This window comes from Pleurodeles waltl, chromosome 11, assembly GCF_031143425.1.
Source record: "Pleurodeles waltl isolate 20211129_DDA chromosome 11, aPleWal1.hap1.20221129, whole genome shotgun sequence".
Lineage (NCBI taxonomy): Eukaryota > Metazoa > Chordata > Amphibia > Caudata > Salamandridae > Pleurodeles > Pleurodeles waltl.
Window position 1 is genome coordinate 524,069,594 of NC_090450.1, and position 24,989 is coordinate 524,094,582.

The 24,989-nt window shown below is 44.3% G+C and overlaps 1 protein-coding gene across 1 annotated transcript in view; it reads left to right on the forward strand.

Annotated features, from left to right (window-relative positions):
* The window catches only part of SLC9A9 (solute carrier family 9 member A9), a 2,563,562-nt gene that overhangs the window by 2,167,003 nt on the left and 371,570 nt on the right, over nt 1–24,989 (forward strand). The window contains exon 14 of the mRNA XM_069213904.1: nt 2,040–2,119. Within this exon, the coding sequence (XP_069070005.1) occupies nt 2,040–2,119 (80 nt within the window). The remainder of the gene's footprint in view (nt 1–2,039; nt 2,120–24,989) is intronic.

Genomic DNA, 24,989 nt, shown 5'->3' on the forward strand with positions numbered 1-24,989 from the left:
GGGGTGGGGGAGTATGTGTGCGTGTATGCAGTGGTGGGGGAGTGTCGTGGCCATGTGTGCATGTGTGTGTGAGTGAGTGAGCATGGATGTGTGCGTGTATGTATGTATCTGTGGTGTGTGTGTGTGTGGATGGGGGATAGGGAGGTACAGTATAGGGTGGGGGGGCATTGTTGCTAGGGGCGTGGGGGGCTTTTGATGGGATTGGGGGTGCGGGAGGCTCCTACATGGAGAGGGTTTTGGGGAGTCCTTTAGTGGCAGCAGGAATGAGTATTCCTGTCACCAGTATCCTTACCACCAGGAATTTCGTGGCGGGGCTGCCGCCACGGAATCCCTGGCAGTAAGGATACTCAAAATTTTGCACTCGGTGTTAGGTGGACCGCCGGGTCAAAGTTGATCAACCTTTGGCCAGGCGGCACCTGCCCCCCTGGAGGAACAGGTGGTGAACTGACTGCAATGCAACCAGTTCACTACCCTTGTCATAATTTGGCGGTACTGCACCGCCGCGGTGTCAGCGGGCTAGCCGCCACCTCCGGCATGGTGGGGCAGAACCACCAGGGTCATAATGACCCCCTCAGTATTGTGCTCACTTTTATTCACCTATTTAAACCACATATTTAAGTAGACCACACCCTTTCATTGAGCTTCTTATGTCCCACTTTTACCAGTAGCAGTCCAAAAATCGTTCTCCTTGCACTCAGTGACCCACAACATCCTAAAGAAAAACACTTCCTGTCTCACTGCAGTCAAGATACTCCACATCCTGGTGTCCACAGTGCCTCACACTGTTTACTACCCTCCCAACCCCAGGACCGCCTCTTCCTCAGAATCTTGGCATTCGCTTTAACACTGATATTAACCTCACCTCATTGAGCACTGCCACATCGACACTCCTTTTTCAATTCCTCGTCTGGTCCTAAATCATTCACCAACCCACCCCCCAAGTCAATAGCTAACTGGTCTACCAGGGTGGCCTTCTTCAGGCCTTTCATAACTCATTCAGCCAATGACATCACAAGACCTCCAGCTTTGCAAAATGAACATTGCACAATAGAATAGGAAACTAATAATGAGGTCATGTGGCAAGGTATTTGAAGTGCTGGTCCCTTTAAAGAATATGGATTCCTCGTAGAGTTCAATTTGAGTTTATTACAAATTCGCAACCTGGAATCAATCCCCTTTCCGACCTACTTCCATACGCTGTTGTCTCTCCTTCGTAACTGTCATACTCCTCTCCCGCATCATAACAGTATCCTTTGTCTAGCCCACAAGCCCGCCATTAGAAGTTACCCTTTATTTTGGGAGGTGATACTGCATCAAGTAAATACTTTACTCCATAAATCTCTGTTATGCACCTCGGAATGAGGGACAACACAATAACATTGTGTTAACCCTCACTATTCATCGTATTTACCGCCAATCGCCAACGGTTTTTATTAATCATTCATAATGAAATGCTATTTCTTCTGCTAAATAATGAACACTAAAAACAAAAAGAGTTTACTGGTTCCCACTGGTAAGCACTCTCAATTGTGAACATATGCATTTTTATTGTTCTGTCTTATTTCTGATGAAAAAGCACACAAAAAGGACCACTTCAAAATAGCCTCTAAGAGGTTGTTCCTAAGCCAGATCACAAGTACCCCGATGACATGTGCTACCACTCTTTTTGCATTCATTCACTAATTTAAATTCACACCAAACAGATGATCAGCGTCTAACAAGTAAGTTATGCAGTGCCAAAAAAAGTCTAAACAAATAGATGCAGTGATAGAATAACGCTATAATAAATACAGATGTATCAGAAGAATGTCCAACAATACCTTATAACTTTGCAATGTCTTAAAATAAACTTGCTACACGTCCCTGGGGATGGATGGAGGGAGGGTTGAGGTGGGAAGGGAAGTTGTTCTCACCAGCTTTCTTTAAGAAGACATAAATATGCTTAGGTGCATCCTGTGACTTAATTTCAGACGGGTATTGTATATTTTAAATGATGCTCATGTTACTCACGTTAAAACACAGTTTTCTAATTTTTACAGAGTCTAGAAAGCACCAGCAGAAGCACCACTAAGGCTGAAAGTGCCTGGCTGTTCAGGATGTGGTATGGATTTGACCATAAGTATCCTTTATTTTTTTAAAGAATAACGGTTCGCTGGGCAAGCTGAAGTGTTAATACCTGGCCCAATATATTGATGTTGTGTATGCCCAAATGCAGAAGCAAGCTGTGTGCATATTTTTTAAAACATCGCTGTGGACACCACTCGTGCTTTGGCTCTCGTTACAGGTTGGGCAGAATAGGGTGGGGGTAGTTACCACTCTGGGTAAATAACAATAATTAGAGCACAACTTGTAATTCCGATCAGAATGTAGTCCTGAACTTCTATGAAGGCCAAAGTTTCCAAGTTAGCGCATGGGGAATCATCATTACAGCTCAGAAAAACATGGGCCCTCATTACAGGTGAAGGGATAAATTCCGATCATCAGAGTTACGAGTTGTGTAACTTGCGATTTTCCCGTTATTCATTCTGGCAGTGTTGTGGGGGAAAACGTGTAAAAAAGGCAAAGTACGCAGCAGTTGGTGTTTTAGACACATATTCCACGTCATGTTGGAAACTCGGAATAGGAAGCATTTATTACACATGATAAATACCACACCTTGGGGTAATGGTATTTACCAGAAGTGGTAAATACCCCCACCCCATTCCACCCAACTTGTAAGTGGGATTTGGAGATGCCTACCATCTGTGCTTTGAGCAGCATAGTCTGCAACACATGCTGAGCGACTTGTAATTATAGTTTCATGGAATGAGACAGCTATAAAAGAAAAGCTTAGCAAGTGCAATGACTTATAAATATGAAGGTGATATACGTTTGTGTCTGTAAATTTGTTTTCAGTGCAGTATGGTTCTTGATAATTTATGAGAGGTTCACATTAGGCCAAATAACACGACCGATCGAGAACAATTGAAACGTCGATTTGATATCCTTCACACAGTGCTACATGTCCTTGGTTTATTACATTTCGAATGGAGTATTTAGTCTTCTGCTGTGTGCGTGTGAGAATGTTGTGCATGGCATTTGGCACTTACCTTTTTTCTTGGCTACTGATTGTGGAGCTCTTGCTGCATATTTTACAAATCAAACGTCATTTGACTCTTTCACCCTCTGTTTGCTACTACTTACACTTCTATGCTCTGGTTTGCCAGAACAGCTGTTGCCAGAAAATTATGTGAGCATCACTGTACAGGGGCTTGGGCTCCGTCCTCATGTTGGGAGCCAGGAGTACATGTTTTGATTGGGCAGAAATGTTGTGCTTCTACAAAAAAGTGCTTGCGCTCCACGCAGCTGTGATCATTTTATTTATTTAACCAGCTGCCTAACCTTGGACATTTAGGAGCACACACTTCTAATACTATTAAAGTGTCTTAGATAACTAGATAATTTATGTTGGTTTTTCTCTGGCATCAGCAAAGATGAAAGAAGTGCAGTCATTAACCAAGATGGAGTTTTAGGCCTGGCTGTAGTTTGTGGACCAATCAATCATCCAGAACATTCAGGCCACAGTTTAGAGCTTTCCTATATGTGCCTTGCAAGCAGAAATTGTGTGCCTTTGATCTGCTATGTGTATCTGTGTAGAGAACTTTGCTATATTTTCTATGTCCCAGAAGTGCTTTATCATTATGGGCATCCTTTGTAGTTATTTTTTCCTTGTTGACAGGAACAAACAACAGAGTGACAGAAGGACTGATTGAATTAATTTCAGTAACTGGCAATCGCTCGGGGCATCTTCCAGACCATTGTTTTTTACCCGCTATGCTACTCTTAGCAAACGCCAGATATACATAAATCAGTCTTGGGCCTGCTTGTTATTGGCTAAAGTCATAGTAGTCTGTTGGCATTGTATATGCTTGAACTTCATGTTGTTCAGTGACTCCAATCCATGGGGAAGTAGGTGGAGCCAGTACAAAGAAGGAGGCTTTGGGAGGAAGATGAGCACAAGCATATTTGAAGTGTTACGTGCAGGGTAAAGTTACTGTTCACCACTATTAGGCAGATGCTAATGTATGAGGCAAGTGTTTCTCAGTTCTGGTCATGAGAATTTGGAGGTGATCATTGCCAACTGCAAGCCCTACAGAGCCCTGGTAGTTGAACCAATTCTTCAATGGAAAACAACAGCACAGTGAAACCTGAAACAATTATGTCATTCTCCTCAATACACTGGCATGCTCCAGCTACTTAATCCTATGCCGGGTACACTACCAGCCTTTCATCAATTAATTGCCTGAACAAAACTTTCTAATAAAACCACCAGAAGTGATCCATAATCATGTCCAAATAATATAGGTCCTCATTTTCACATCGGCGGTAAAAACCGCCTACCGCCGCGGCAACGGGCGCCAAAAGACCGTCACCGTGGCTACTAGCCGTCCGCCGTATTATGACCACAGAATGGTGAAAATCCGGCTTTGGCCATGCCGGCGGTAAGGTGGCGCTGCTGCCACCAGCAGCGCCATGCCAGTAGACCGCCGCCAGCCGTATTATGAGCAATAATTCATCCTGGCGGTGTTCTGCTGGCGGGCGCTGCTGGAGGTAGCAGCACCCTGTCCCGTCTCCTGCTGAAGGACCCCCTGGATGCAGGTAAGTCAGGTCTCCGACAGGGGAGGGGGGTGGGGCGTGTTGTGTGTGTGTGGGTGTGAATGTATGTGTGTGCGTGTATGCAGGTGTTTGTTACGTGTTGAATGCGTGTGTGCATGTATGGACGTGTGAGTGCATGTATGTTGTGAAATGTGAATGCGTGTCTGCATGTATGTTTGAAAGTGTGTGCGGATGTGTGAATGGATGTATGCATGCATGTAAGCATGTGTGAATGAGTGTGTGTATACGTGTGTGTGTGTGAAGGGGGCGTGAATGTGGGGAGGTGGGGGGGTTTGGAGAGGTGGTGGGGGTGTGGGGGTAACTGGAGAGGAAGGGGGGAGACCCCTGTCAGTGACGGGGAAGGAATTCCCTGTCATTGATATGACCTACCGCCATGGTTTTCGTGGTGTTACGAACGCCACGAAAACCATGGCTGAAGGCACGGTCATAATCCCGCAGGCGGCACAATGGCGGCCGCCGGGCTGGAGATGAATATCTCAAGCCCGGCGGCTGTTACTGCCGTGGCGGTCGGAGTGGTACATTGGCAGGCTGGCATCAGCAAACCCGCCAATGTCATAATCTGGCGGTAAGTACCGCCAGCCTGTTGGCAGTACTTACCGCAACATTATCACCGACCGCCGGAGTCGTAATGACCCTCATAGTATCTAGTGCATCCTGATCAAAGGCTTGTTACCTAAACGTCTCTTTTTTATGCACAATGGAGTCTGCCAAGATGCACTGTCATGGTCCACTGATTACTTACTCCTGCTTGTGAAGTAGCTATTACTGTTGTAACTGTCCAAACCAAGGTGCTTTTTGAGCATTTTCCCGTTGGCTGGTATGGTGGCTTTTTCTAATGGTGATTCTTTTACATGTTTTTACAATTATCCGATAATGTACTGAGAGGACACTGGAAATGCAGCTTATTCCTCGTAAGTCTTTCTTTCTTGTGGTCTGTACACTCTGTCCAAGGTTAGGAACACAGAACAACATGCCTTTGTATCATGATTGTCTGTTAAAGACAGCTCTGAGACTACAGACAAATCGTCACATCAGCTCTGCACCTCTGAAAAAAACTGATACGAACAGTGCTTTCAATATATAAACTGCCTCTGTGCTACGTTCGGCAGAGAAGCACTTCTGCTGGGATTATCCTGGAATGCAGCGCACTTTGACTATAAAGCAGCCCTGCTGACTTTGACCTCTATCCTACAAAGGACGATAGCCTGCACTACATCTGACTGGCTTCCGTGCACTGTGTACCCAGGTATGGGGATGTTAGACTATCCCAATGGACCTGGTAGAATGTACTCTCACTATGTTTTCAATAGTATAGGTAGTAACAGATAGGAGTGTAACAAATTAGTGACATAATCATTGTTCAATTGTTTATCTTTTTTTACCATTCTCATAATGCTGAGTACAATTCTCTGTTTCTTCTGCCTAATATTTGCAGCTCATTCTCTCTATGCAAGGGTATGATTGTTTAATAAATGTTTGAAAAGCCATTTCATATATTTTGTTGTGTATACTTTGGGCATACAAAGTATCAACCAAAGGGTAGATCTGTTTCAACGATTTCCTTGGGAATCTAAGTAGTCATGTTCAAGGTTGCCGATAGCATCTGGTACCCTGGTAAATTTAGGGGTTCAGATGGGGCATTGTGAGCTAGCCAGGAATTGTGATGGTATAGACGGACTGAGGTCCTATATGCTGAAGTTTATGTTGACCTGATAGACAGTCCTACTTAATACATAGGAAGTGTCTAACATTATAGTCTTTTGATTTTGTGCAGCAACACCCTAGTGAAGGAAAAGGAGGCATTGTGAGGAAATTAATTGGATTGCACAATGTGGTCAAGAAGAAACCAGTATTGGGTTTTGTGCAATTCATTGACTACATGGTTATCCTATTCTCTCTCCCATTTTAGAGCAAAGCATAAAGCTTTGTGTTTAATTCTTGAGGCTCTATATCAGTGCACTGTGTTATATACATGCAGGCTATGCTTGTTTCATAAGGATTAGTGGTAGTAGTGATTAGGGGGAGTGCTAATATAGAATGCAGGAGCTAAAATGAAAAGTGGAGCACCTACGTTTGTGCAGTGAACTGAGACCAGTTCCAGCATTATACACCATCACCTACGCGGTATACATCAGGGCATGCACCAACATCAGTCAAGAAAAAGCACAGCGTAGATACTGGGTTTGGCAGTGAACTAAAACAAATGTATTCTTCCTGCTAGCTCAGTTGCATTGAAGCTTGCAGTGTAGATTTTCAGGCATGACTACTTGAATACCACATACAGTGCTCTCTCTAAACAGCAACTTATCAGGCATAGAACAATATATCATCATGACTGTCTGCTTATCTCTGATCCGCTACACCATGGTCAAGTCACAATAGCCCTGACAACTCATCAGTGGCTTTATAGCAACCTAAAACTGCTCAGAACTGTGTATCACCCACAACACCTTTCATGGTTATTCACCCAAATACTTATCAAAGAGTTATCAGCTACTGAGACATCTGAAGTTGGTCGCTCAAAACTAATTTATCATGTCCAATGTAAAGGTTTTAATTGCAGGTCCTTGCATTTACACTGAGCTTCACTCTACAAGGCACATATTGATCAACTGAGAATAGATATTAACTTCAAGACTGAAAACATACGTCTTCACATGGTGTGGTACCAGAATCTTGCTGTAAGAGTTTTGTTTGGCATAAATATTGTATCCTATATATCGTCTACAAAAACATTTCCCCATTTCAGGTAATCATAGAAAATCATAGAATCATAGAAAATCTACACCAAACTGCACTCTATTTTTCAAAATTATATATAGGACAGAATATTTATGTCATGTGATATTTCTGTACTTTAAGGGCCAGATGTAGCAAGATATGCTTTTGCGATTCTGAAATTGCGAGTCGTGCGACTCGCAATTTCAGAATCGCAAAAGCATATGCAGAATGGTGTCTCAGACACCTTCTGCGACTCGCTATGGGGTCGCAAAGACCCACCTAATCAATATTCATGAGGTGGGTCGCATTTTGCGACCCCATAGTGAGTCCCTGCACTCACAGGGATGGTGGCCTGTTGGAGACAGCAGACCTCCATGTCTGTGACTGCTTTTTAAATAAAGCAGTTTTTTTTTCATTTTGCAGCCCGTTTTCCTTAAAAGAAAACGAGTTGCAAAATGAAAAAAATACCGAAACCATTTGGTTTCGTTTTTTTCAGAGTAGGCAGTGGTCCATAGGACCACTGCCTGCTCTGAAAAAATATTTTTGTCGACATTCACAAAGGGGAAGGGGTCCCATTGGGACCCATTCCCTTTTGCGAATGAGTTACCACCAGTGTGACACTGGGGGTAACTGCGAGTTGCTTTGCGTCCGCATTCGCAGTCACAAAGCAATTCTGAATTGCGATGCGAGTCGCAAATAGGAAGGGAACACCCCTTCCTATTTGCGAGTCGCATTCACAAATTATGAGTCGGTACCGACTCGCAATTTGTGAATGTGCATCGCGGGAGGCCGTTTGCATGGCGCAAACTGCGATTTTCGCAGTTTGCCACATGCAAACGGCTTGCTACATCTGGCCCTAAATTCGGACAAACAGTTGTACAGTCTGGTCATTGCATATTGCTGTTCAGTCAAGTGCTAAGACCAGCAAGTGCAGTTTTGTTTTTACAGTTTTATATGCACAGACTGGACCCAAAGAGTTAGGAGCACTGTACATGAGCACTAGTTACATTACACTAGGGCACATCCATTTTTATTTGGGGGGGCACAAGAAATAACGTGAGTTACCCACAATCACTGGAGCTTGAGATGATGCCTGGTTCGACAGTTCCAATGTCAGCAGCTCTGGCCTTAGAGCCACAACTTCTCCCACCAACATGTTGGCTTCTTTTACTACTTGTCCTGGGCTCTTTGTTGTTCTTTGAATGTTGTCCTTTGATTACTTACCTGCTGTTCCATGTTCACTGCTAGCTTTCCATGGGGCTCTGTTCCATGACAGAGTAAGTTGGAGATGATCTTTCTTGGAGTCGCCTGCTCGGGAAGTGGGCTCCTATTTTCTATATAATCAATTTAAATTCTGCCTATGATTCTTGTGTACACCTCTACTTCCACATTTTGTGATGAGGAGCATTCGCCGTGGGAGTCTGTGCTGCTGCCGGCTGTACTTACTTTGCCTTCTACATCACTGGCAGTGCAGGGACGTTAGTTGCTATTCTTGACCTGCTTGACTCCTTTATCTCGCACAACGCCTGGCTGCTGAAGAGTGCTTTCTTATTGTTGGGCCTTGTTGTAGTTCTGGAGAGCTGTTACAGCCCTGTGAGCCATAGCTGCTGCTCGAGCTGCTTCCATGAATTTGACGCATCTCACCTGGATGTCTATTGGTTGAGCAGTACTCATCACGTGTTCTGCAATGGAGCGGGCATTTTAGATTTGGTTTTCTGCCTGGAACCCATTTTATTCATCATGCTCTGTGTTTCATGTGTGGCGGGCATCTTATTTTGGGCCTTCTCATTGCTTTGCTTCGGACCACACAATGTACTGCTCAGTTTTCCGAATCACTATTTAAACCTGGATTTACTTGTTCTCCAGTAATCTTCCTCCTTGGCTGTCATATTTCTCTTCATTTACTGGACTTCACAGGTTCTGTTTGTTCATTTGATAACCATTTTGTGACACTTCCAGGCCACAGTTTGTCTCCCTTCAACATCATGGCCAATCATCAGTATCCTATTCAGCTTGCTCCATTTTCAGAGAATCCAGGTAAAGCACCAGTTTTATGTAGACAATGGTTCTGCATTTTAAAAATTGTTTAATGCCATTGACGCCACAAAGTTTGAATCAGCGAGATAGGAAGCTTTATCATTAAGTCATCTGGGCCAAGAAAAGCAACAGGGATTTGATATGTCACCTGTCTCAGAAGCACCTGGACGTGATGACGTGCATGTCTACATTGAAGCAGTCTCACGCCTGCGGAATAAATGTTCTGAAAAACCTACTATACTTCTTGAAAGATTTAACTTCTTTAAAAGGAATGTTTTTCTGGACTCAGTTTCCTGGCTTCAATTTGTAATGTTGGCAATTCTCTAGACACTTGCATTAGAGACCAGTTTGCCTTTGCTTGCTATTCTAAAAATATCAAGGAGCGACTGCTGAGTTCCAAAGACCCCACGCTTCTTGAAGTGATTGATCTTGCCAAAGCCATTGAATGGTCTGTGGTCTATAGCAAACTCATGGCTGTAGAATATTTGAATATTTTGCATGTTAATGTCTATTTGTGTTCTGAGGAACAACCTGTCAATGCCTTAACTTTGAAAGACAAGTCTGCTAAGAATGTGTCTGAAAAGGTCAAGCTGTTTGTAATGAATGTGGTTCAGAATCCAATTTAGGGAACTATGTTAATTGTCCAGCTATGGGCAAACATTGTAACAGGTGTACAAAGGTTGATCACTTGCATGCTGTTAGCAAGGGTGGTAAGCTGTCTTTCATAATTCATAGTGTGGATGTTGAAATGGATGATTGGACCAATGATTTGTCCAAAATGCTTCTTTCTGTTTACTCCAGTTTTTCCAGGGGATTGTGATATCAACAGTGTGAATAATAATGTTAAGGGACCTTGTTGTGAGGTCACCATTGGTAAAGTGTCCCTCAACATGATGGCTAACCCAGATGCCTCTATCACAATTTTATCTGACAATAAGGCAAAATTGGGTCTGATGCTAATTCCTGGCTCTGAAACGCCCAGGCTGGCAGTTGAAAAATTTTTGGCTACGTTTTGACTGAGGCATCTATCAACTGATGTGTCTTTCTCTAGTTGACACTCCACTTGTAGCGACTCATGGGTTTTTGTCTACAACTGATTCTGCTTCAGTGAAGCCTGTCACTGAAGCTCTTCAGGAGTTTCCAGAAGTTTTTAGCAACAGCCTTGGCTCTATCAAAAAGTTTTGAGCATAAAATTAAGCTGCAATTCAGTTCAGTGCCAATAGTTCACAAAGTCAGACCAGTCTGGTTGAGCGTTAGGGATGATCTCAAAAAAGTATCATAGAGTTTGAAGGAGTTATTAAGGCAACGGATTTAGCAGAATTGGCAAGCTCTATTGTTGTGGTCCAAAATAAATCTGGAGAAATTTGCTTGTGTGTAAATCTTTGCACATTAAATAGGAACATTCTGGTGGATTGCCATCTGCTCCCAAAGGTGCATTGACTGTTAGCTAATTTGGGACATGCAAGGTTATTTTTGTTCATTTATTTACAGTCAGCTTACCACCAAATTCCCCTAGCAGAGGACTCTCAGGATTTGACCACCTTTGTAACACCTTTTGGTGCGTTCAAATTCCTGTGTCTTCCTTTTTGCCTAGCCTTTGCTGCCAGTGTGTTTCAGAAATTCATGGACTTTGTCCTGGAGGGTGTGGCTGTTATGCAGGCCATCCAGAATGACATTTTGATTTTTGCTGAAAATGTTCAGAAACACAGTGAAATTTTAGAAAGAGTCTTGCAAATTTTTAAGGATGCTGGAATCAGTTTCAGGAGTGGATTATTTGGGCCATCACATCACAGTTGGGATTAAACCTAAGTTTTCCCTTGTGCATGCTATTCAGAATTCTGGTCCTCCCAAGGACAAGGATAAGGATACCCTTCAATCTTTTTTGGGACTTAGTGAATATTATTCTAGGTTTATAAAAGGGTGATCTTTTATTGTTCAATTGCTACGCTGTTTACTGAAAAAAAGGTGTGAATTTTATCTAGAAGGAAGCAGCGGGTAATGCATTTTCAAATATTAAACGGTAGTTAAATTGTGTCTCCAGGAATTTCTGTTTACCATCTACTATATTCCATGAGGTAGAAACAGTAGGACTGATTATTTGTATAAGATGCCTCTGCAGTCTGATTTAACAAATGATCAAGAGAAGGATGTGGCTTTAGTGGATGACATGATGGAGAACAAAGGAGCAGTTTCTAAATCTAAATGGTTACATGCCCTAGAATCAGAACAGGACTTGAAGAAATTGCTGGGGTTTGTCAGGAAAGGTTGGCCTCTTGAGAGGAATGTGGATGCCAGAGTTAAACCTTTTTTCAAAGTTTTTGAAGAATTATCGATTGTGAATGGTTGTCCAATGCATCAGGATCTGGGCATTCCCCCTACTGCTATTTGTGCGATGCTAATGTAACGTGTGCATTCATTCTGATAAGCATTGGAAGACTTTCGAATCACTTTTGCATGTTGTTTCTTTACCCGAAAATCCTTGGGATATGGTTGCTCTGGATTTTGTGGGACCCTTTAACATGTTATCTTCAGACAAAACATTTCTTGTTAGTTTGGTGGATTACTTTTTCAAGTGGGCCTATTTTGAATTTGCCACTGCTCCTAATACCATCACTGTGATTACATTATTTACGAGAAGTTTTCAGAAAGAGGGTGCTCCTTCGGTTCTTGTCACAGACGATGGGACACATTTTGCCAATGTGTTGATGACACAGTTCATTGAGTTGCACTATGTCACTCATCTCAGGGTAGATTTGTATTCCCCTACCTCTAATGGTCTAGTGGAAAGAATGAAGAGGTTTTTGAAAGGAGGAATTCAGGCTGCCCTGTCAACTAGTGTTGATGTGGAAGGATTTCTTGAGGCAACAAGAGTGGGTTACTTGACTACACCACATAGTATTACAGTAGTTTCTCCTTTTAAACTATTGAGGAACATAACTCCAAGATCATCGTTATGTCCAGATTGGTTGAAGTGTAATGCTTCTGCTGGTACAAGTGAGGTTGAGTTGTGCAACAGAGATACAGGCACAGTTCAGTCTCTGCGGAGTTCTTCTAATGAGGGTTTTGACAAGAAACATAGGGGGTCATTCCGACCCTGACGGTCAAAGACCGCCAGGGCCGCGGATGGAGGAAGCACCGCCAACAGACTGGCGGTGCTTCCCTGCCCATTCTGACCGCGGCGGTAAACCCGCGGTCAGAAAACCGGGTCCGGCGGTTTCCCGCCAGATTTCCCCCGGCTGGGCAAATCCGCCGGGGCAGCGCTGCAAGCAGCGCTGCCCAGGGGATTCTGACCCCCTTCCCGCCAGCCTGTTTCTGGCGGTTTACACCGCCAGGAAGAGGCTGGCGGGAACGGGTGTACTGGGGCCCCTGGGGGCCCCTGCACTGCCCATGCCACTGGCATGGGCAGTGCAGGGGCCCCCTAACAGGGCCCCAGCCTGCTTTTCACTGTCTGCCTAGCAGACAGTGAAAAGCGCGACGGGTGCAACTGCACCCGTCGCACACCTGCAACACCGCCGGCTCCATTCGGAGCCGGCTTCAATGTTGCAGGCCTCCTTCCCGCTGGGCCGGCGGGAGCTAACATTGTTAGCGCCCGCTGGCCCAGCGTGAAGGTCGGAATGGCACCAGCGGTCTTTTGACCGCGGTGCGGCCAAATGGCGGTTCCCGCCGGGGTCAGAATGACCCCCATAATGCCAGAGATGACTTTGAATATAGGAGATTGGGTACTTGTGAAGAAACCTTACAAAGTCAGGAAGGGTGAATCCCAGTTTATTTCTCCAACCAGAGTTGTAATGTTTGCTGGTCTGGCCACGAACAGGATGGCCACTTGTTGAGGAGGTTCCGCACGCTGGAGGATGAAGAAGGGACGGCAGCGGAGCTACGGGAGCGGGGAGGGCACTGTCACCTCCTCCCACTGCGTCCCCAGAGCAGCGGCAGCACTCCGAACACCCGCAACTTGGGGTATCGGAGTGGTATAGAGCCGAGGTCTAGGAGTTGGAGGCCCTGAAGCACAGACCTCAAGGCCTTGCGAAGCCTTGGGCTCAATTTCTGAGTGACCTAGGCAGCCTGTGATGGCAGGAGTGATGAGCAGCCGACACGGGCGGGGCACACTGGATAACAATGGGCTCTCCCCCCTCCACACATGTAATATGAGGGTACTAGGGGGTTTAAAGGTCAGGAATATTGCACCCCGCCTCTTTAAAGAAACCAAGGCTCCCAGGTCCCTTGGAAACGGACTGGCCCTGCAAATTGGAAAGGTGCTGGCTGGCTATAAAACCACTGCCAACCCCCACGTCGCATGCCCCCCAGACGGTGAGTGGGGGACCTGAGGGCCCACATATTCAGGCTCGCATACGGACAACACATGCCTCCCTAATGGTGACGATCTGCCAGAGACAGAGACAGCAGGGCAAGCCCTCAGGGGGCATTATTTGGCGCATGTTAATTTTTCCAGGAAAACCATGACAGTAAGACAAGGTAACCTACCAACCCTGGGATATATCCTTGCCGCATGATCTCCATTCCCCTGTACTTTTCTGAGCCCATGCAGGAGAAACTGGAGTACAGTCAACATGAAGTTGCCCTGGGTTTTCCCGACTCAGTGTACTGTTATTCACTGCCTATCAAGACCATGCTGAGGACATCTTACCAGACGCCCTGGGTAGGGATGTTACTACCTTTCCTGCGCGATCCCAGGCCCTAATACTCAGGGCATTGTGTCTGGCAGCCTGGTTCTACAACCCTTGTCCTTGCCATTCTCCTTGTTGACTTCTTATCTTCGCACGTGGGGATGCTACTGCGGCGTGATGTCTGGCATACATGCGCTCTTTATCCGCCACTCCTACTCCATACCCCTTCTTCACAACCTTCACACCTCCGGGCAGTTGAAGCTCCAAATGGAATTCGACCAGGAGGATTGGGCAGATATGTTAGAAACCCGCAATCGAGGAGCAAGGAAAGCCCTGATGACGGCCTGCCTCTTTAAAATGCTGCAAGACTGGTACTGGACACCTGTTAAATTAAAGCAGGCAGGCCTCCTGCCTCATGCACAATGCTGGTGCTGTCCCCATTCCCACTACAATCTCCTCCATATTCTCAGTGACTGCCCATCAGTTACCACCTATTGGGATGCTGAGGAGCGCACACTGCGAGTAACACTGCCACTACCGAACCCACTACTGTGCTCGCTACTACTTCTCTATGACTTTACAGGTTCTCCGGACCTGACGCACCCCCAAACGCGTCTCCTTCACACTGCACTTGCCATGGCCAAACTCTGCATCCTCCGACATTGGAGATCTGTGACACTCCCCACGCTTGGGGAATAGCTGTTGGCAATGTATTAAACAGCATCCTATGAGCGGGTCATTTACAATATGCCGGATCAGGCAGCATATTCTCCCACACTTGGGCTCTCTTTCTCCAGGCTGAGGTGGACACCCAGTGAAAAACTAGTTCTTGCATCAATAACTCTGTCTTCCTTGCCCTTACCTGTGCCCCCTCCCTCCCACCTTGTTACCTCCTCCTGGTCCTACCCAACCTCCTTTCTCCACTCCCCCTGTGTCACGCTCCAACACAATCTATCTTTGTTGATTTCCCCCCTCCCTGTGGCTCAGGCAGCTACCCTCCCTCCCTTAGGTGCCCACACTTCCCTTTAACCGTATCCCCGTCCTTGTCTCATCCTGCCTCCAGCCCCTTTTCAGTTCCTTCATCTTTGTCATCATGGACCTCTCTTTCTTTTCTTCTCCTCAATCTCAATCTCGACGTGTCTATGAACCCGGAACTTTGTATTCCTCACGGCAAGATCAAACTATCTGTAGCCTTCCAGTCTATCCTCATACCTCCTCTGCAATCCTTGCTTTTTGGCAAGCGCAAAGCCACTGTTATGTACTTGACAAATTACATACTAGAGATATCGAGCACACAGACAAACCCTCAAGTGGTGACAGCACAAAGCTACCCCCCTCAAGTGCCTGCTTACGATATCGTGACCTATTCCCCTGCCCCTCCCACTATTACGCATGTCCTTTCCCCGGCACCTTCATCTTGATGTCTTATTTGTTTACTGTTGGGACTCAATGTCCTGGGAACCAAATTCCATCTGAACCATTCTCAGCTGGTGGGGTACACACCCTCCAAGCATGGGGGCTCTTTCAACTTATATAGCTGATGTATTAACGCCCTCTTCCTGTCTGAGCCCTCTCTCACCAGCCTGTCTTCCTCAGGTCCCCGCGCAAGGGAGATGCAGCCGGCCTTTTCAGTGCACAGAGGCATGGGTGCTCTTCTGTACACCGGAGAACCATGGATCTATTATGTAGCTGATGTTCCTCCAACAGCTGTAAGAAATGTCATTTTCTTGGCATCAGTGGAACTATGTATTGTATCATTTGTGATTTGTTCCAATACAAAATTGTTAGTTTAAGGTTTCTAAAGGAGCTGTCTTGACTGATGGAAAAGGACGGTGGAGAAGGCAACGTTTGGTGAAATTGTTATCTGAACAGCATTTTATTGAATTCTAACATTTGTGTTGCTGAAACAGGATTTTTCAAAACAGCTGGATGGTTCTTGGTGGATTCGCACTCCTGGTTTAAATGATACTTCTTTGGTTGAATCTTCTGCCCCTTCAGAGTTGGGTTCTGCATTGAATGATACTCGTGCTTTACATATGAACTCTGTACTTACAGAGTCTGACAGAAATGGCTTGACTGATGGTCACAGGTCTAATTGTGTGGTGTCCAGACATTTGCTCAAAGTTAACCTACCTATGAGATTTAAGGATTTTTGCATGCATTACCAACTTACATTCTGGGGGGGGTTTGTAACAGGAAAAGTGGTGTATCAATAGAGTAGAGCACTTAACTTGAGCTCTTCGTTGTTCCTCGAATGTTGCTCTTTGATTGCTTACCTGCTGTTCCATGTTCACTTGTGATGTTCCCTTGGGATCTCTTCCATGGAAGAGTCAGTTGGAACAGAGCTTCCTTGGAGTCGCCGGCTCTGGACGTGGGCTCCCATTTTCTTTATAATAAACGTACACACTGCCTACGATTCCTGCGTACTTCTCTACTTACACACTTGTGCTTTAAAGCACCCCTCTCCCCCTACCCCAGTGTTAAAATCTTGATGACTCTTGTCTTAGGTGATCTCTCCAAAGAGGTTGAACAGGGCTCCATTCAACTGTATCCTGCCCTAAACACCCACTTGGACGTCTGTCCCCTGCAAAGCACCCTGAGGTGGCCTCCGGCACATAAAATGAACAAATAAATATTGGAATGAGGAAGAGTGATAGCGAGTTAATGTTTCTTTGTTAATCATCCATAAAATACCCTTTGCATGAGTATGAACATTGAAAGTTGCATTGACAGACAATGCTATTCCAGTCCACTTCCATTACGTTATTGATACAGGATACCAGTTATTGGGAAACAGAACACATACCAGTGCTTAATTTGAGACTGTGGTTTCCGGTGCAGGGCACCAGCACTTATTTTTGATGTTGACACTTAGTTTTCTGCATTATGCATTTACTACGAGCAAAAGACACATATGGAAAAGGCAGAGGAACAGGAGTGCCTCGTGTGTCTTTTTCGGGCAGGGCAGGGGGTTGGGGGGCGGAGGGGTGCTGGAGAAAATTAATTACAAAAAAAAACCCACTAACCTGCTTTACTCCCGCGCTGCTCCTCTCTCGTCACAGGCACAGGCTCCCAGCCTGCCCTGCACCCAATCCTGACTCTGCTCAGAGCAGCGTCAGGATTGGCTGGGAGTGCGTAGCCTGGGCGCTCCCAGGCAGACTGGGAGCCTGTGCAGCCTCTCTCCAGCCCAGCAACTGTGTTGCTGGGCTGGAGAGATCCCTATGCGCATGTGTGTTTGGTCGGCCCGAGATGGTCGGCCAAACACACATGTGCTCTGAAGGGAAGCACAATGCACTCCCCTCAGCTTGTCACCCCCAATTCCCCTCCCCTTTCACATGGAAAGAATAATAAACTGAGTTTATTATCCTTTCCATGTAAAAGGATTTGCAGCGGTTGCTGCAGGCGGGGGACGACGCTTCTCGCCAAAACTGAGGAGCCGCGCCCGCAGATGAAAAGAAAAACGAAAAAGCATCACAAAGGAAGAAAGCAGAAAGCTGCAAGAGTGAGCTGAAGGGTCAGGAAGTAGCTGTAAAAGGATTAAAGAGGCCTGGGATGGCTTTAGGATTATGCAGCCTCAGTATTCTGTGCTCGCACATTCAATTGTAGAAGCCGCGAGTTTCAAAAGAGAGCTTTGGGTATGGGCACCTTTTTATTTACAAATTAAGCACCGACACATACACAGCACTGTTCGATCTGCAGTGGGGTTCTGACCAGCGGTGTTTAAGTACAAATAAAGGCTGCTTAAATTTTTTCCAAAATATTCCCTTATAAGGAGGTTTCCCATCCCGAGAATTAGATTTGGAATTTGGTTGCTTTGGAAAGTTATGTATGAAATAATTTATGTTTTGACTCTGAATTGTCCAGGACGTGCCTGCGTCTCTGCGGACCATGATATTTTTAACCCACTTATCTCCACCTGCCTGTCCTGACTATTTCTACACAGAATGCGTCACATCTTTGTTTAAAGATGTGTTTTTTCCGTACCCTGGGGAAAACAGCATTAGCCGCCAGATCTTCTCGTCAGTGACACGGTGTCCTTTCCTCATTGTAGCATCTGTAGGCAGCGCTCACGCTGAATATGAAAGAAGCAAGGGGTTTGAATGCTCATTTGCTGATATTTATGTGGGTAACCCCTCTAACCCGGACCCCCACAGGAGTGTAGTACGTATCCTCGCTTCCACCAGAAGTGCTGTAATCTCGTCTGGATGCCATACGGATAGCAGTGTTTTCAAAACGTTTTAATTCATTCATTCAACTCGGAGATTCTATTCATGAATCACAAAGAAGTCGAAGCAGCAAAATCGGTCAGCTTTTCTCAGTCAGTTCGCAAACAGGGCAGAGTAACTCAAATTTGAATTATATGGGGAGGGTTATTATAAAAACAAACGTACCCTTGTTACGTGGAAGCCCTACTTGTCGGCTACACCACCTAGTTTTATGAGAAATTCCTCTGTCACTGGTGGGTTTTTAGCTGCTGGCATGCCACTGTAGAGGAATACTGGGCAATTGCTAAAAAAGAACGGGATGGCTCACACTCGAGGGGGTCATGCTTCATCATCGGCCATCCCACGCACACCAAAGCACACTCTAATGGTGGGTGGGCCATTGTCGTTAGACTGAGGGGGAAATCTGGGTAGAATCAGGGAAAGGGAGGTATCTAAATAAAAATTCCTACCACCTACCAAAAGTGCTATCTAAAGTTTATTAGGGACAGTGGCGTAGCGTGGGGGGTGCTATAGTCTGAAATTCCACTGAAATTGTTCTTTTAGACAGTATTTGTTTTTTAAATACTGTATGTAGCTTCTAATAAATAGTTTTCAAATGTTAAATTAATCAAAGGCTATCTTTGGGTCCATGTTTGGTATAAGTCTATCCGGCAGTTTTTACTCGTTGCTTGAGCAAAAAATGCAGTGGGAGATTTAATGGCAATATGAGCATTTGGTACCATCTAAAATACTTATGTTCATAAATCGTTTATTTTCTTAAAATTTACACGTTTGTCAAAGGAGGAGGCCAAGTTACCAAAACTCTTTTCCAGTGGACTTTCCAACTTCTTTGTAATTATACTATACAAGTGAATGATGTGTTTGTCCTGTATTTGCTTTAGTAGAAACAGTAACAAACACAATTTTAAAGCCCTAAACATATACATTTTAAGTGCCAAAAAGATGTACATTTCAAATGCTAAAAGTAAAGCCAAACATACTTGTAGCAGTTACTGCCAATGAGGGGATGAGGGATATTTTCCTAGTTCTAGGAAGCCCAGAAGATGATTGTTTTTTCTCACAGACCATTTAATCTTTAATGATTCATTTCTACCAAAAATACTGACCCTGGAGACTACAATCACATCAGCCTAGATTAGTCTTGCCACTGCTGTTCTTTCTCTACTCTGTAATGTGGCAATGGTAACAGATACATTTTCATGTTTGTTGGGAGCCCACATGGATCAAATTTAATGGAGAGACGCATTGCAGTGGGTCCTCTTCTACTGTCATTTCTTTTTACTTTCTGCCTTGAGGGAAATGGCTATGAATCTTCACATTTAAAGCTAATGTTAAATAGAATGGATTTATGAGGCACTATGGTTTATGCGCCATAAAATAGATTTTGTAGTTGGAACCTTCAACAGCCCCAGGTTTAATATTGAGAAATCATATTCCCTAGCATTGATCTTTCCTCCCTGTCCATAGCTTACTGTGAATGTAAAGTAGGTTCCAACAGGAGCAGCAGCAGCTCTCCTCGCAGTAATATGTCCTGCATTCCCCTGGCATTGGCATCAAAAGTCTCCCATCACCAACTAGAGGGCTCTAAGTTCCTTTTCTTAACAAGTAAACTTCTGAAAGATTTGTAGGATTACATAACATACCGTTCACCACAACAGGGGTATCTTGGCGCTGACTGAAATGACAGTTACCCAACTCTGTGATGCTCATTTACATTCTGCTGCCTTTATTATTACAGGCAAGGACATATACCATGACAGAAGTGCACAGTGCAGAGGTCTCATCGAGGAACTTTGTTTTCAAAACCTGTGTTTCTCTAGAATAGTTGTTTGAGGTTCATGTGCCAACAGGTTCCTGTCAGAAAGTGCTATGATGTAACTTCCTACCTGCTAATTTGCATCGTATGTGTTGTTAACTTTTATTTTCCTATTGTTATGAATATACGAAAACAATTTTCTGTTCAAGAACACGGGTGCAATTTAGTTTTCTATTATTGCTGGCAATGTAATCTATGACACCTGAAGACTCCGATGCTTGCCTACGGTACATTTAGGGATGGATGACATTATCTGCTCCTTGGTTGTGGTGTTTTTTTAATTGTTGTCTGAGTTGCAGAGCATGCTGGTGGTGGTGCCCTCCAACAACATGGATAGGAGAGCCTCAAGTCTTGATTATGAAGAAAATAGACCTTTTCTACTTTTGTAGAGTTCCCCTTTCATTTCGTTGCATCTCTTTTTCTTTTATGTTTTTCGGAAGAGGATTCTAGAGCTGGCCAGGAAGTGCAAATAGGTTGCTTGATTACTGCTCGTTTCATCTGCAGTGCGCTAATCCCACGTAGCCACATCTTCTAAACCAGGCAGCCATAAGAGAATGCTGTTGTTGATAGTCTTTCTTTTTTTTATTTTTTTTATTTATTTATTTAGAACACACAGCGGGTTACATGTTTGCAACATAAAAGAAGAGAAACAAAAATAAAAAAAAGTCGTAAGTACATCAATGTTGTCATACAGGGGAAACATACTGTACATTCTATTCTAAATCAATAGTCATAGTTTCTGCTTTTAAAGATCTCATATAAGATTACTTATTTAATTAACATATTCTCGAGGCCCCGAGAGCCATGCAGAAAGGGGTGCCCAAACTCTAGTGAGTCTTTTACCGGCCGCTGCTCCTTTTAGTTCATACAGGCTATTCTCCAAGTGATACATAGATAAAAGTCGTGAAAACCATTGATTAAATCGTGGGGGGTCTACATCACGCCACAGAGATGCTATGCAGCTGCGAAATACCAACATTGCTATGAACAGAAAATATCTATCTCGACTATTACAGACTGCATGATCAACTCCCAGCAAAACCATTTGAGGTGTGAGATAGATAGTCTGTTTCAAGATTTTCTTCAATATATCGGATATCCCGGTAATCAGACTTTCCAGTTTTACACATTGAAAAAACATATGACAGAGATCTGCATTCGGGCAACCACATCGTGGACACATGAGTCCCATCGTTTTACCCCAGCTCGCAATCTTAGCAGGTGTATAATATAAATTATACAATACCATAAAATGTTGAGCTTGCCGGCTCGCAGACAATAATACAGTCCGTGCCATTTCCATAGATCACAAACCTCTATCTCTTTAGCTCCAACCCGTCCTTCCCATTTTTTAACAAGTAAAACCTGGTCCTCCAATATAGCATTTAAAAGCAGCGGATACAGGTTTTTAATGCCGCAGCTAGTGGGGTGTCGTGAAACTTCCATTAGTTTAATCTTGTCTATGTGCCAACCTTGGGTCATACTAGTTAGTAGAAAAGCTCTAATCTATAAACATTTTAAAAAGTCTGTTTTTTCCAGCGCAAATTTCACACTCAGTTCCTCAAATGATTTGAAGTGGCTGCCAGAATGAAAAAGGTCCCCGACTTTATGAATACCCCGGTTACTCCACCTCAAACAATAGTGGTCTTTAAATATCGCCGGAAACGTGGGTGTATTCCACAAGGGAGTATAGTAGCAGATTCGTCCTATACCTATCTTGCGCTTAACCTGGGTCCATGCCTTAAATGCAGCATAAATTACCTTAAATTTAACCTTTTTGTAGTAGATGGGTTCCAGAATCCGCAGAAAGACTGCATCTGCTTCTTTGCCCAAAATCAGGGTATATATCGAAGGGAGAGCATCTTGCCCGGATCTATCTGTGACATAAAGTGTCTGTGCATACTGAAGCACTGCTGCCAGATAATAAAGTTTAAAGTTGGGAAGTGCCCACCCCCCTTTCTCTCTAGGAAGAGTCATATAGTGAAAAGCCCGGCGCGGCTTTGTATAGGACCAAATAAAGCTATTAACCAATCCCTCTATTAGTTTGAACCAGTCTTGCCCAATCTCTAGGGGGATTGTTCTAAAGAAATAGAGTATTTTGGGTAGAAAGACCATTTTTATCACGTTGCAACGTCCCATAAGTGACAAATGTAGATTATTAATGCGAGCTAGATCTTTCCTAGTCTTTGTTAAAATCGGGCCCATGTTTATTTTCACAACTTCGTCAAGGTTTACTGTGAGTTTAACACCTAAATATTGTACCTGTGTCAGCACCCGCTCATCCTTAAATTCTATTGAGTCGTTCACCAACATTTGGCATTTACTTTTGTTGGGCAAGTAGCCAGATCTTTTCCCAAACTGCAGGGCTTCCTGCTCTATTTCCAATATAGCAGTCCTGGGGTCCGTGGTCACCACCGCAATATCATCTGCATATGCTAAAATCTTAGTACACCCTCCTTTCAATGAGACTGGAATGATCCGATCATTCCTGATCATTCTCCTGATCAAGGGGTCAATATATAGCGCAAAAAGCAGTGGTGAACATGGGCAACCTTGTTGCGTACCTCTCTGGATACTGATTGAGGTCGACTTTAGCCTGGCAACTTGTATCGTAGCCGTTGGTTTATGGTAAAGTTGTTGAATTGCTTTAACAAACCCGGGACCGATGTTGTTTTTCCGCAAGACAGACCATAAAAAGGGCCAGTGAACCCAATCGAAAGCTTTTTCCACATCTAGCAAGATTACTGCCATGGGAAGCTTGGCTGTTGCTCTAACATCAAGTAGCGTGATGACTCGTCTTATATGGTCTGCCGTGCTCTTCCCCGGGATGAAGCCATGCTGCCATGGAGATACTAAACCTGAGATTACCAAACTCAGGCGACTGGCAAGTATTTTAGCATAAATTTTGGCATCACTGTTAATTAGAGAAATTGGGCGATATGAACCAGGTTGCGTGGGTTCCTTATCCTTTTTCAAAAAGACTACTATCTTAGCCTCCCCCCAGGAGGCCGGTTGAGGAGCCCCTGCTTTTACTTCAATAAATAAATTAAGCAACTGTTTACATATCTCCACAAAAAAAACTTTGTAGAATTCCAATGGAATTAAATCCCCCCCTGCCGCCTTCCCGCTTGCCAAGGCGCGAGTTGCTATCTCCAATTCTTCCAATGTCATAGGTACTTCTAAAGCTACCTTATCTTCCTCTCTTAACTGATCTGATATCTCATTGCCCATAGCATTGATCCCTTCCTCTTCTTGGGGCTGTTCTTCCTGGGTATATAATTTTTGATAGAATCGTCTAAAAACTTCCATAATCTCTGGACCGTTGTGTACCATCCGCCCCTCTTCATTCACTAAACTTTTAATGTTCCCAAATACCTGCTTTTGTCTTATTCTTAAGGCCAGCTGTTGGCCCACTTTCCCGCTATACTCATAGCATTTTTGGCGATATACTAAAAATTTTGCAGCAGCCTTATCCATAAAAATCTTAGTGGCTTCTACCTTAATGATATTCCCCTCACACAGAATATCTGCGATCTCTACTCCGCTGCGGATCGCTTCCCCTAGTCGCTGCTCTGCTTTAACCAGCTTTGTCTGAACTAATTTTAACTGATCCATGCGTATTTTCTCCTTTCTTAAACCATAGCTCAGGGTTTCTCCTCTGACAGCAGCTTTGAATGTATCCCAAACTGTCTGGCAAGAAGCGGAGTCCTGATTTATCTTAAAGAATTCTGGGATCCATTCCTTCATTTTTTGGATATACCCTGGATCGGCTAATAGTGCCCTATCAAATGTCCAAGATCTAGGCTGTGGGCCCTTTCTCCCAATCTCTAAAGCCAAAACCAATGGGTTGTGGTCTGATATGATTCTAGGAAGTCTGTTGATCCTTATTTGGTTTTGTAGAAAGGCTGTCACAAAAAAGTAGTCTAACCTGACTAATTTCTTATGCGGGGCAGAGAAAAAGGTGAACCCTGAGTCCTGCGGGCAACACAGCTGCCAGACGTCGATCAAGCCATGATTAATGGCCAATGATTGAAGTGCCCTAAAAACTTTATTCTTTCTACCCAGGTAGAGTGTTTGTTCCTGAATGGGTTCTTTATTATCTAAATGTATATTGAAATCTTCACACATTATGATAGGTGTTGCCCAGGTCGCAAGTTCTAAATTAAGCCAATCCAGTATCTCTGGATCATCTGTGTTGGATCCATAAATAGAACATAGAGTGAACCTTAGCCCCTTAGCCGAACATTCCAACAGAACCAGCCTGCCGAGTTTATCAGCGAATTGTCTATATATAACCAAAGTACTGATCCGAGTTAATATCGCGACCCCTCTAGTGGTTGTGTGTTGTTGTGTAAAAACCGCTAGCTTCCAGCCATAAAACTCCATTAGTTGCTTTTGTGTAACTGGGATATGTGTTTCCTGCATACAAATAATATCGACATTCCATGACTTGAAAACCTCTCCTACAAGCTGCCGTTTTTTGTTATTATTGAGCCCACAAACATTCACTGTGGCAATACGTATTTCACTTAACTGTCCTATTTTCATGGATGTTGGTCCTTCTGGCTCCCCTGTATGCCCCATTCAAATTTGCTGCTTTCACACCCTGTCCCTTTTTCCACTGATGAGAGCCATCCCCACTCCCCCTGCTGTGTGTCCCATTATCCTTTTTGTCCCTGTGACCCCCCCACCCTCCTTTAACCCATCCCCCAACCCTTACCCCTACAAATGGAATCGCCAGGCTCCTGAGCCTGTAAGATGGTATTTGCCAGTCCCGCTCCCGTTAGCCCACCCATACGTAAAAAAAAACCTTCACACATCTATTACCAATCCTTACCCGCGGCCCCTCTTCTTCACCCTCCCGATCGAAACCCTTGACCAATAAACAATTCAAAGAGAAAAAGAAAA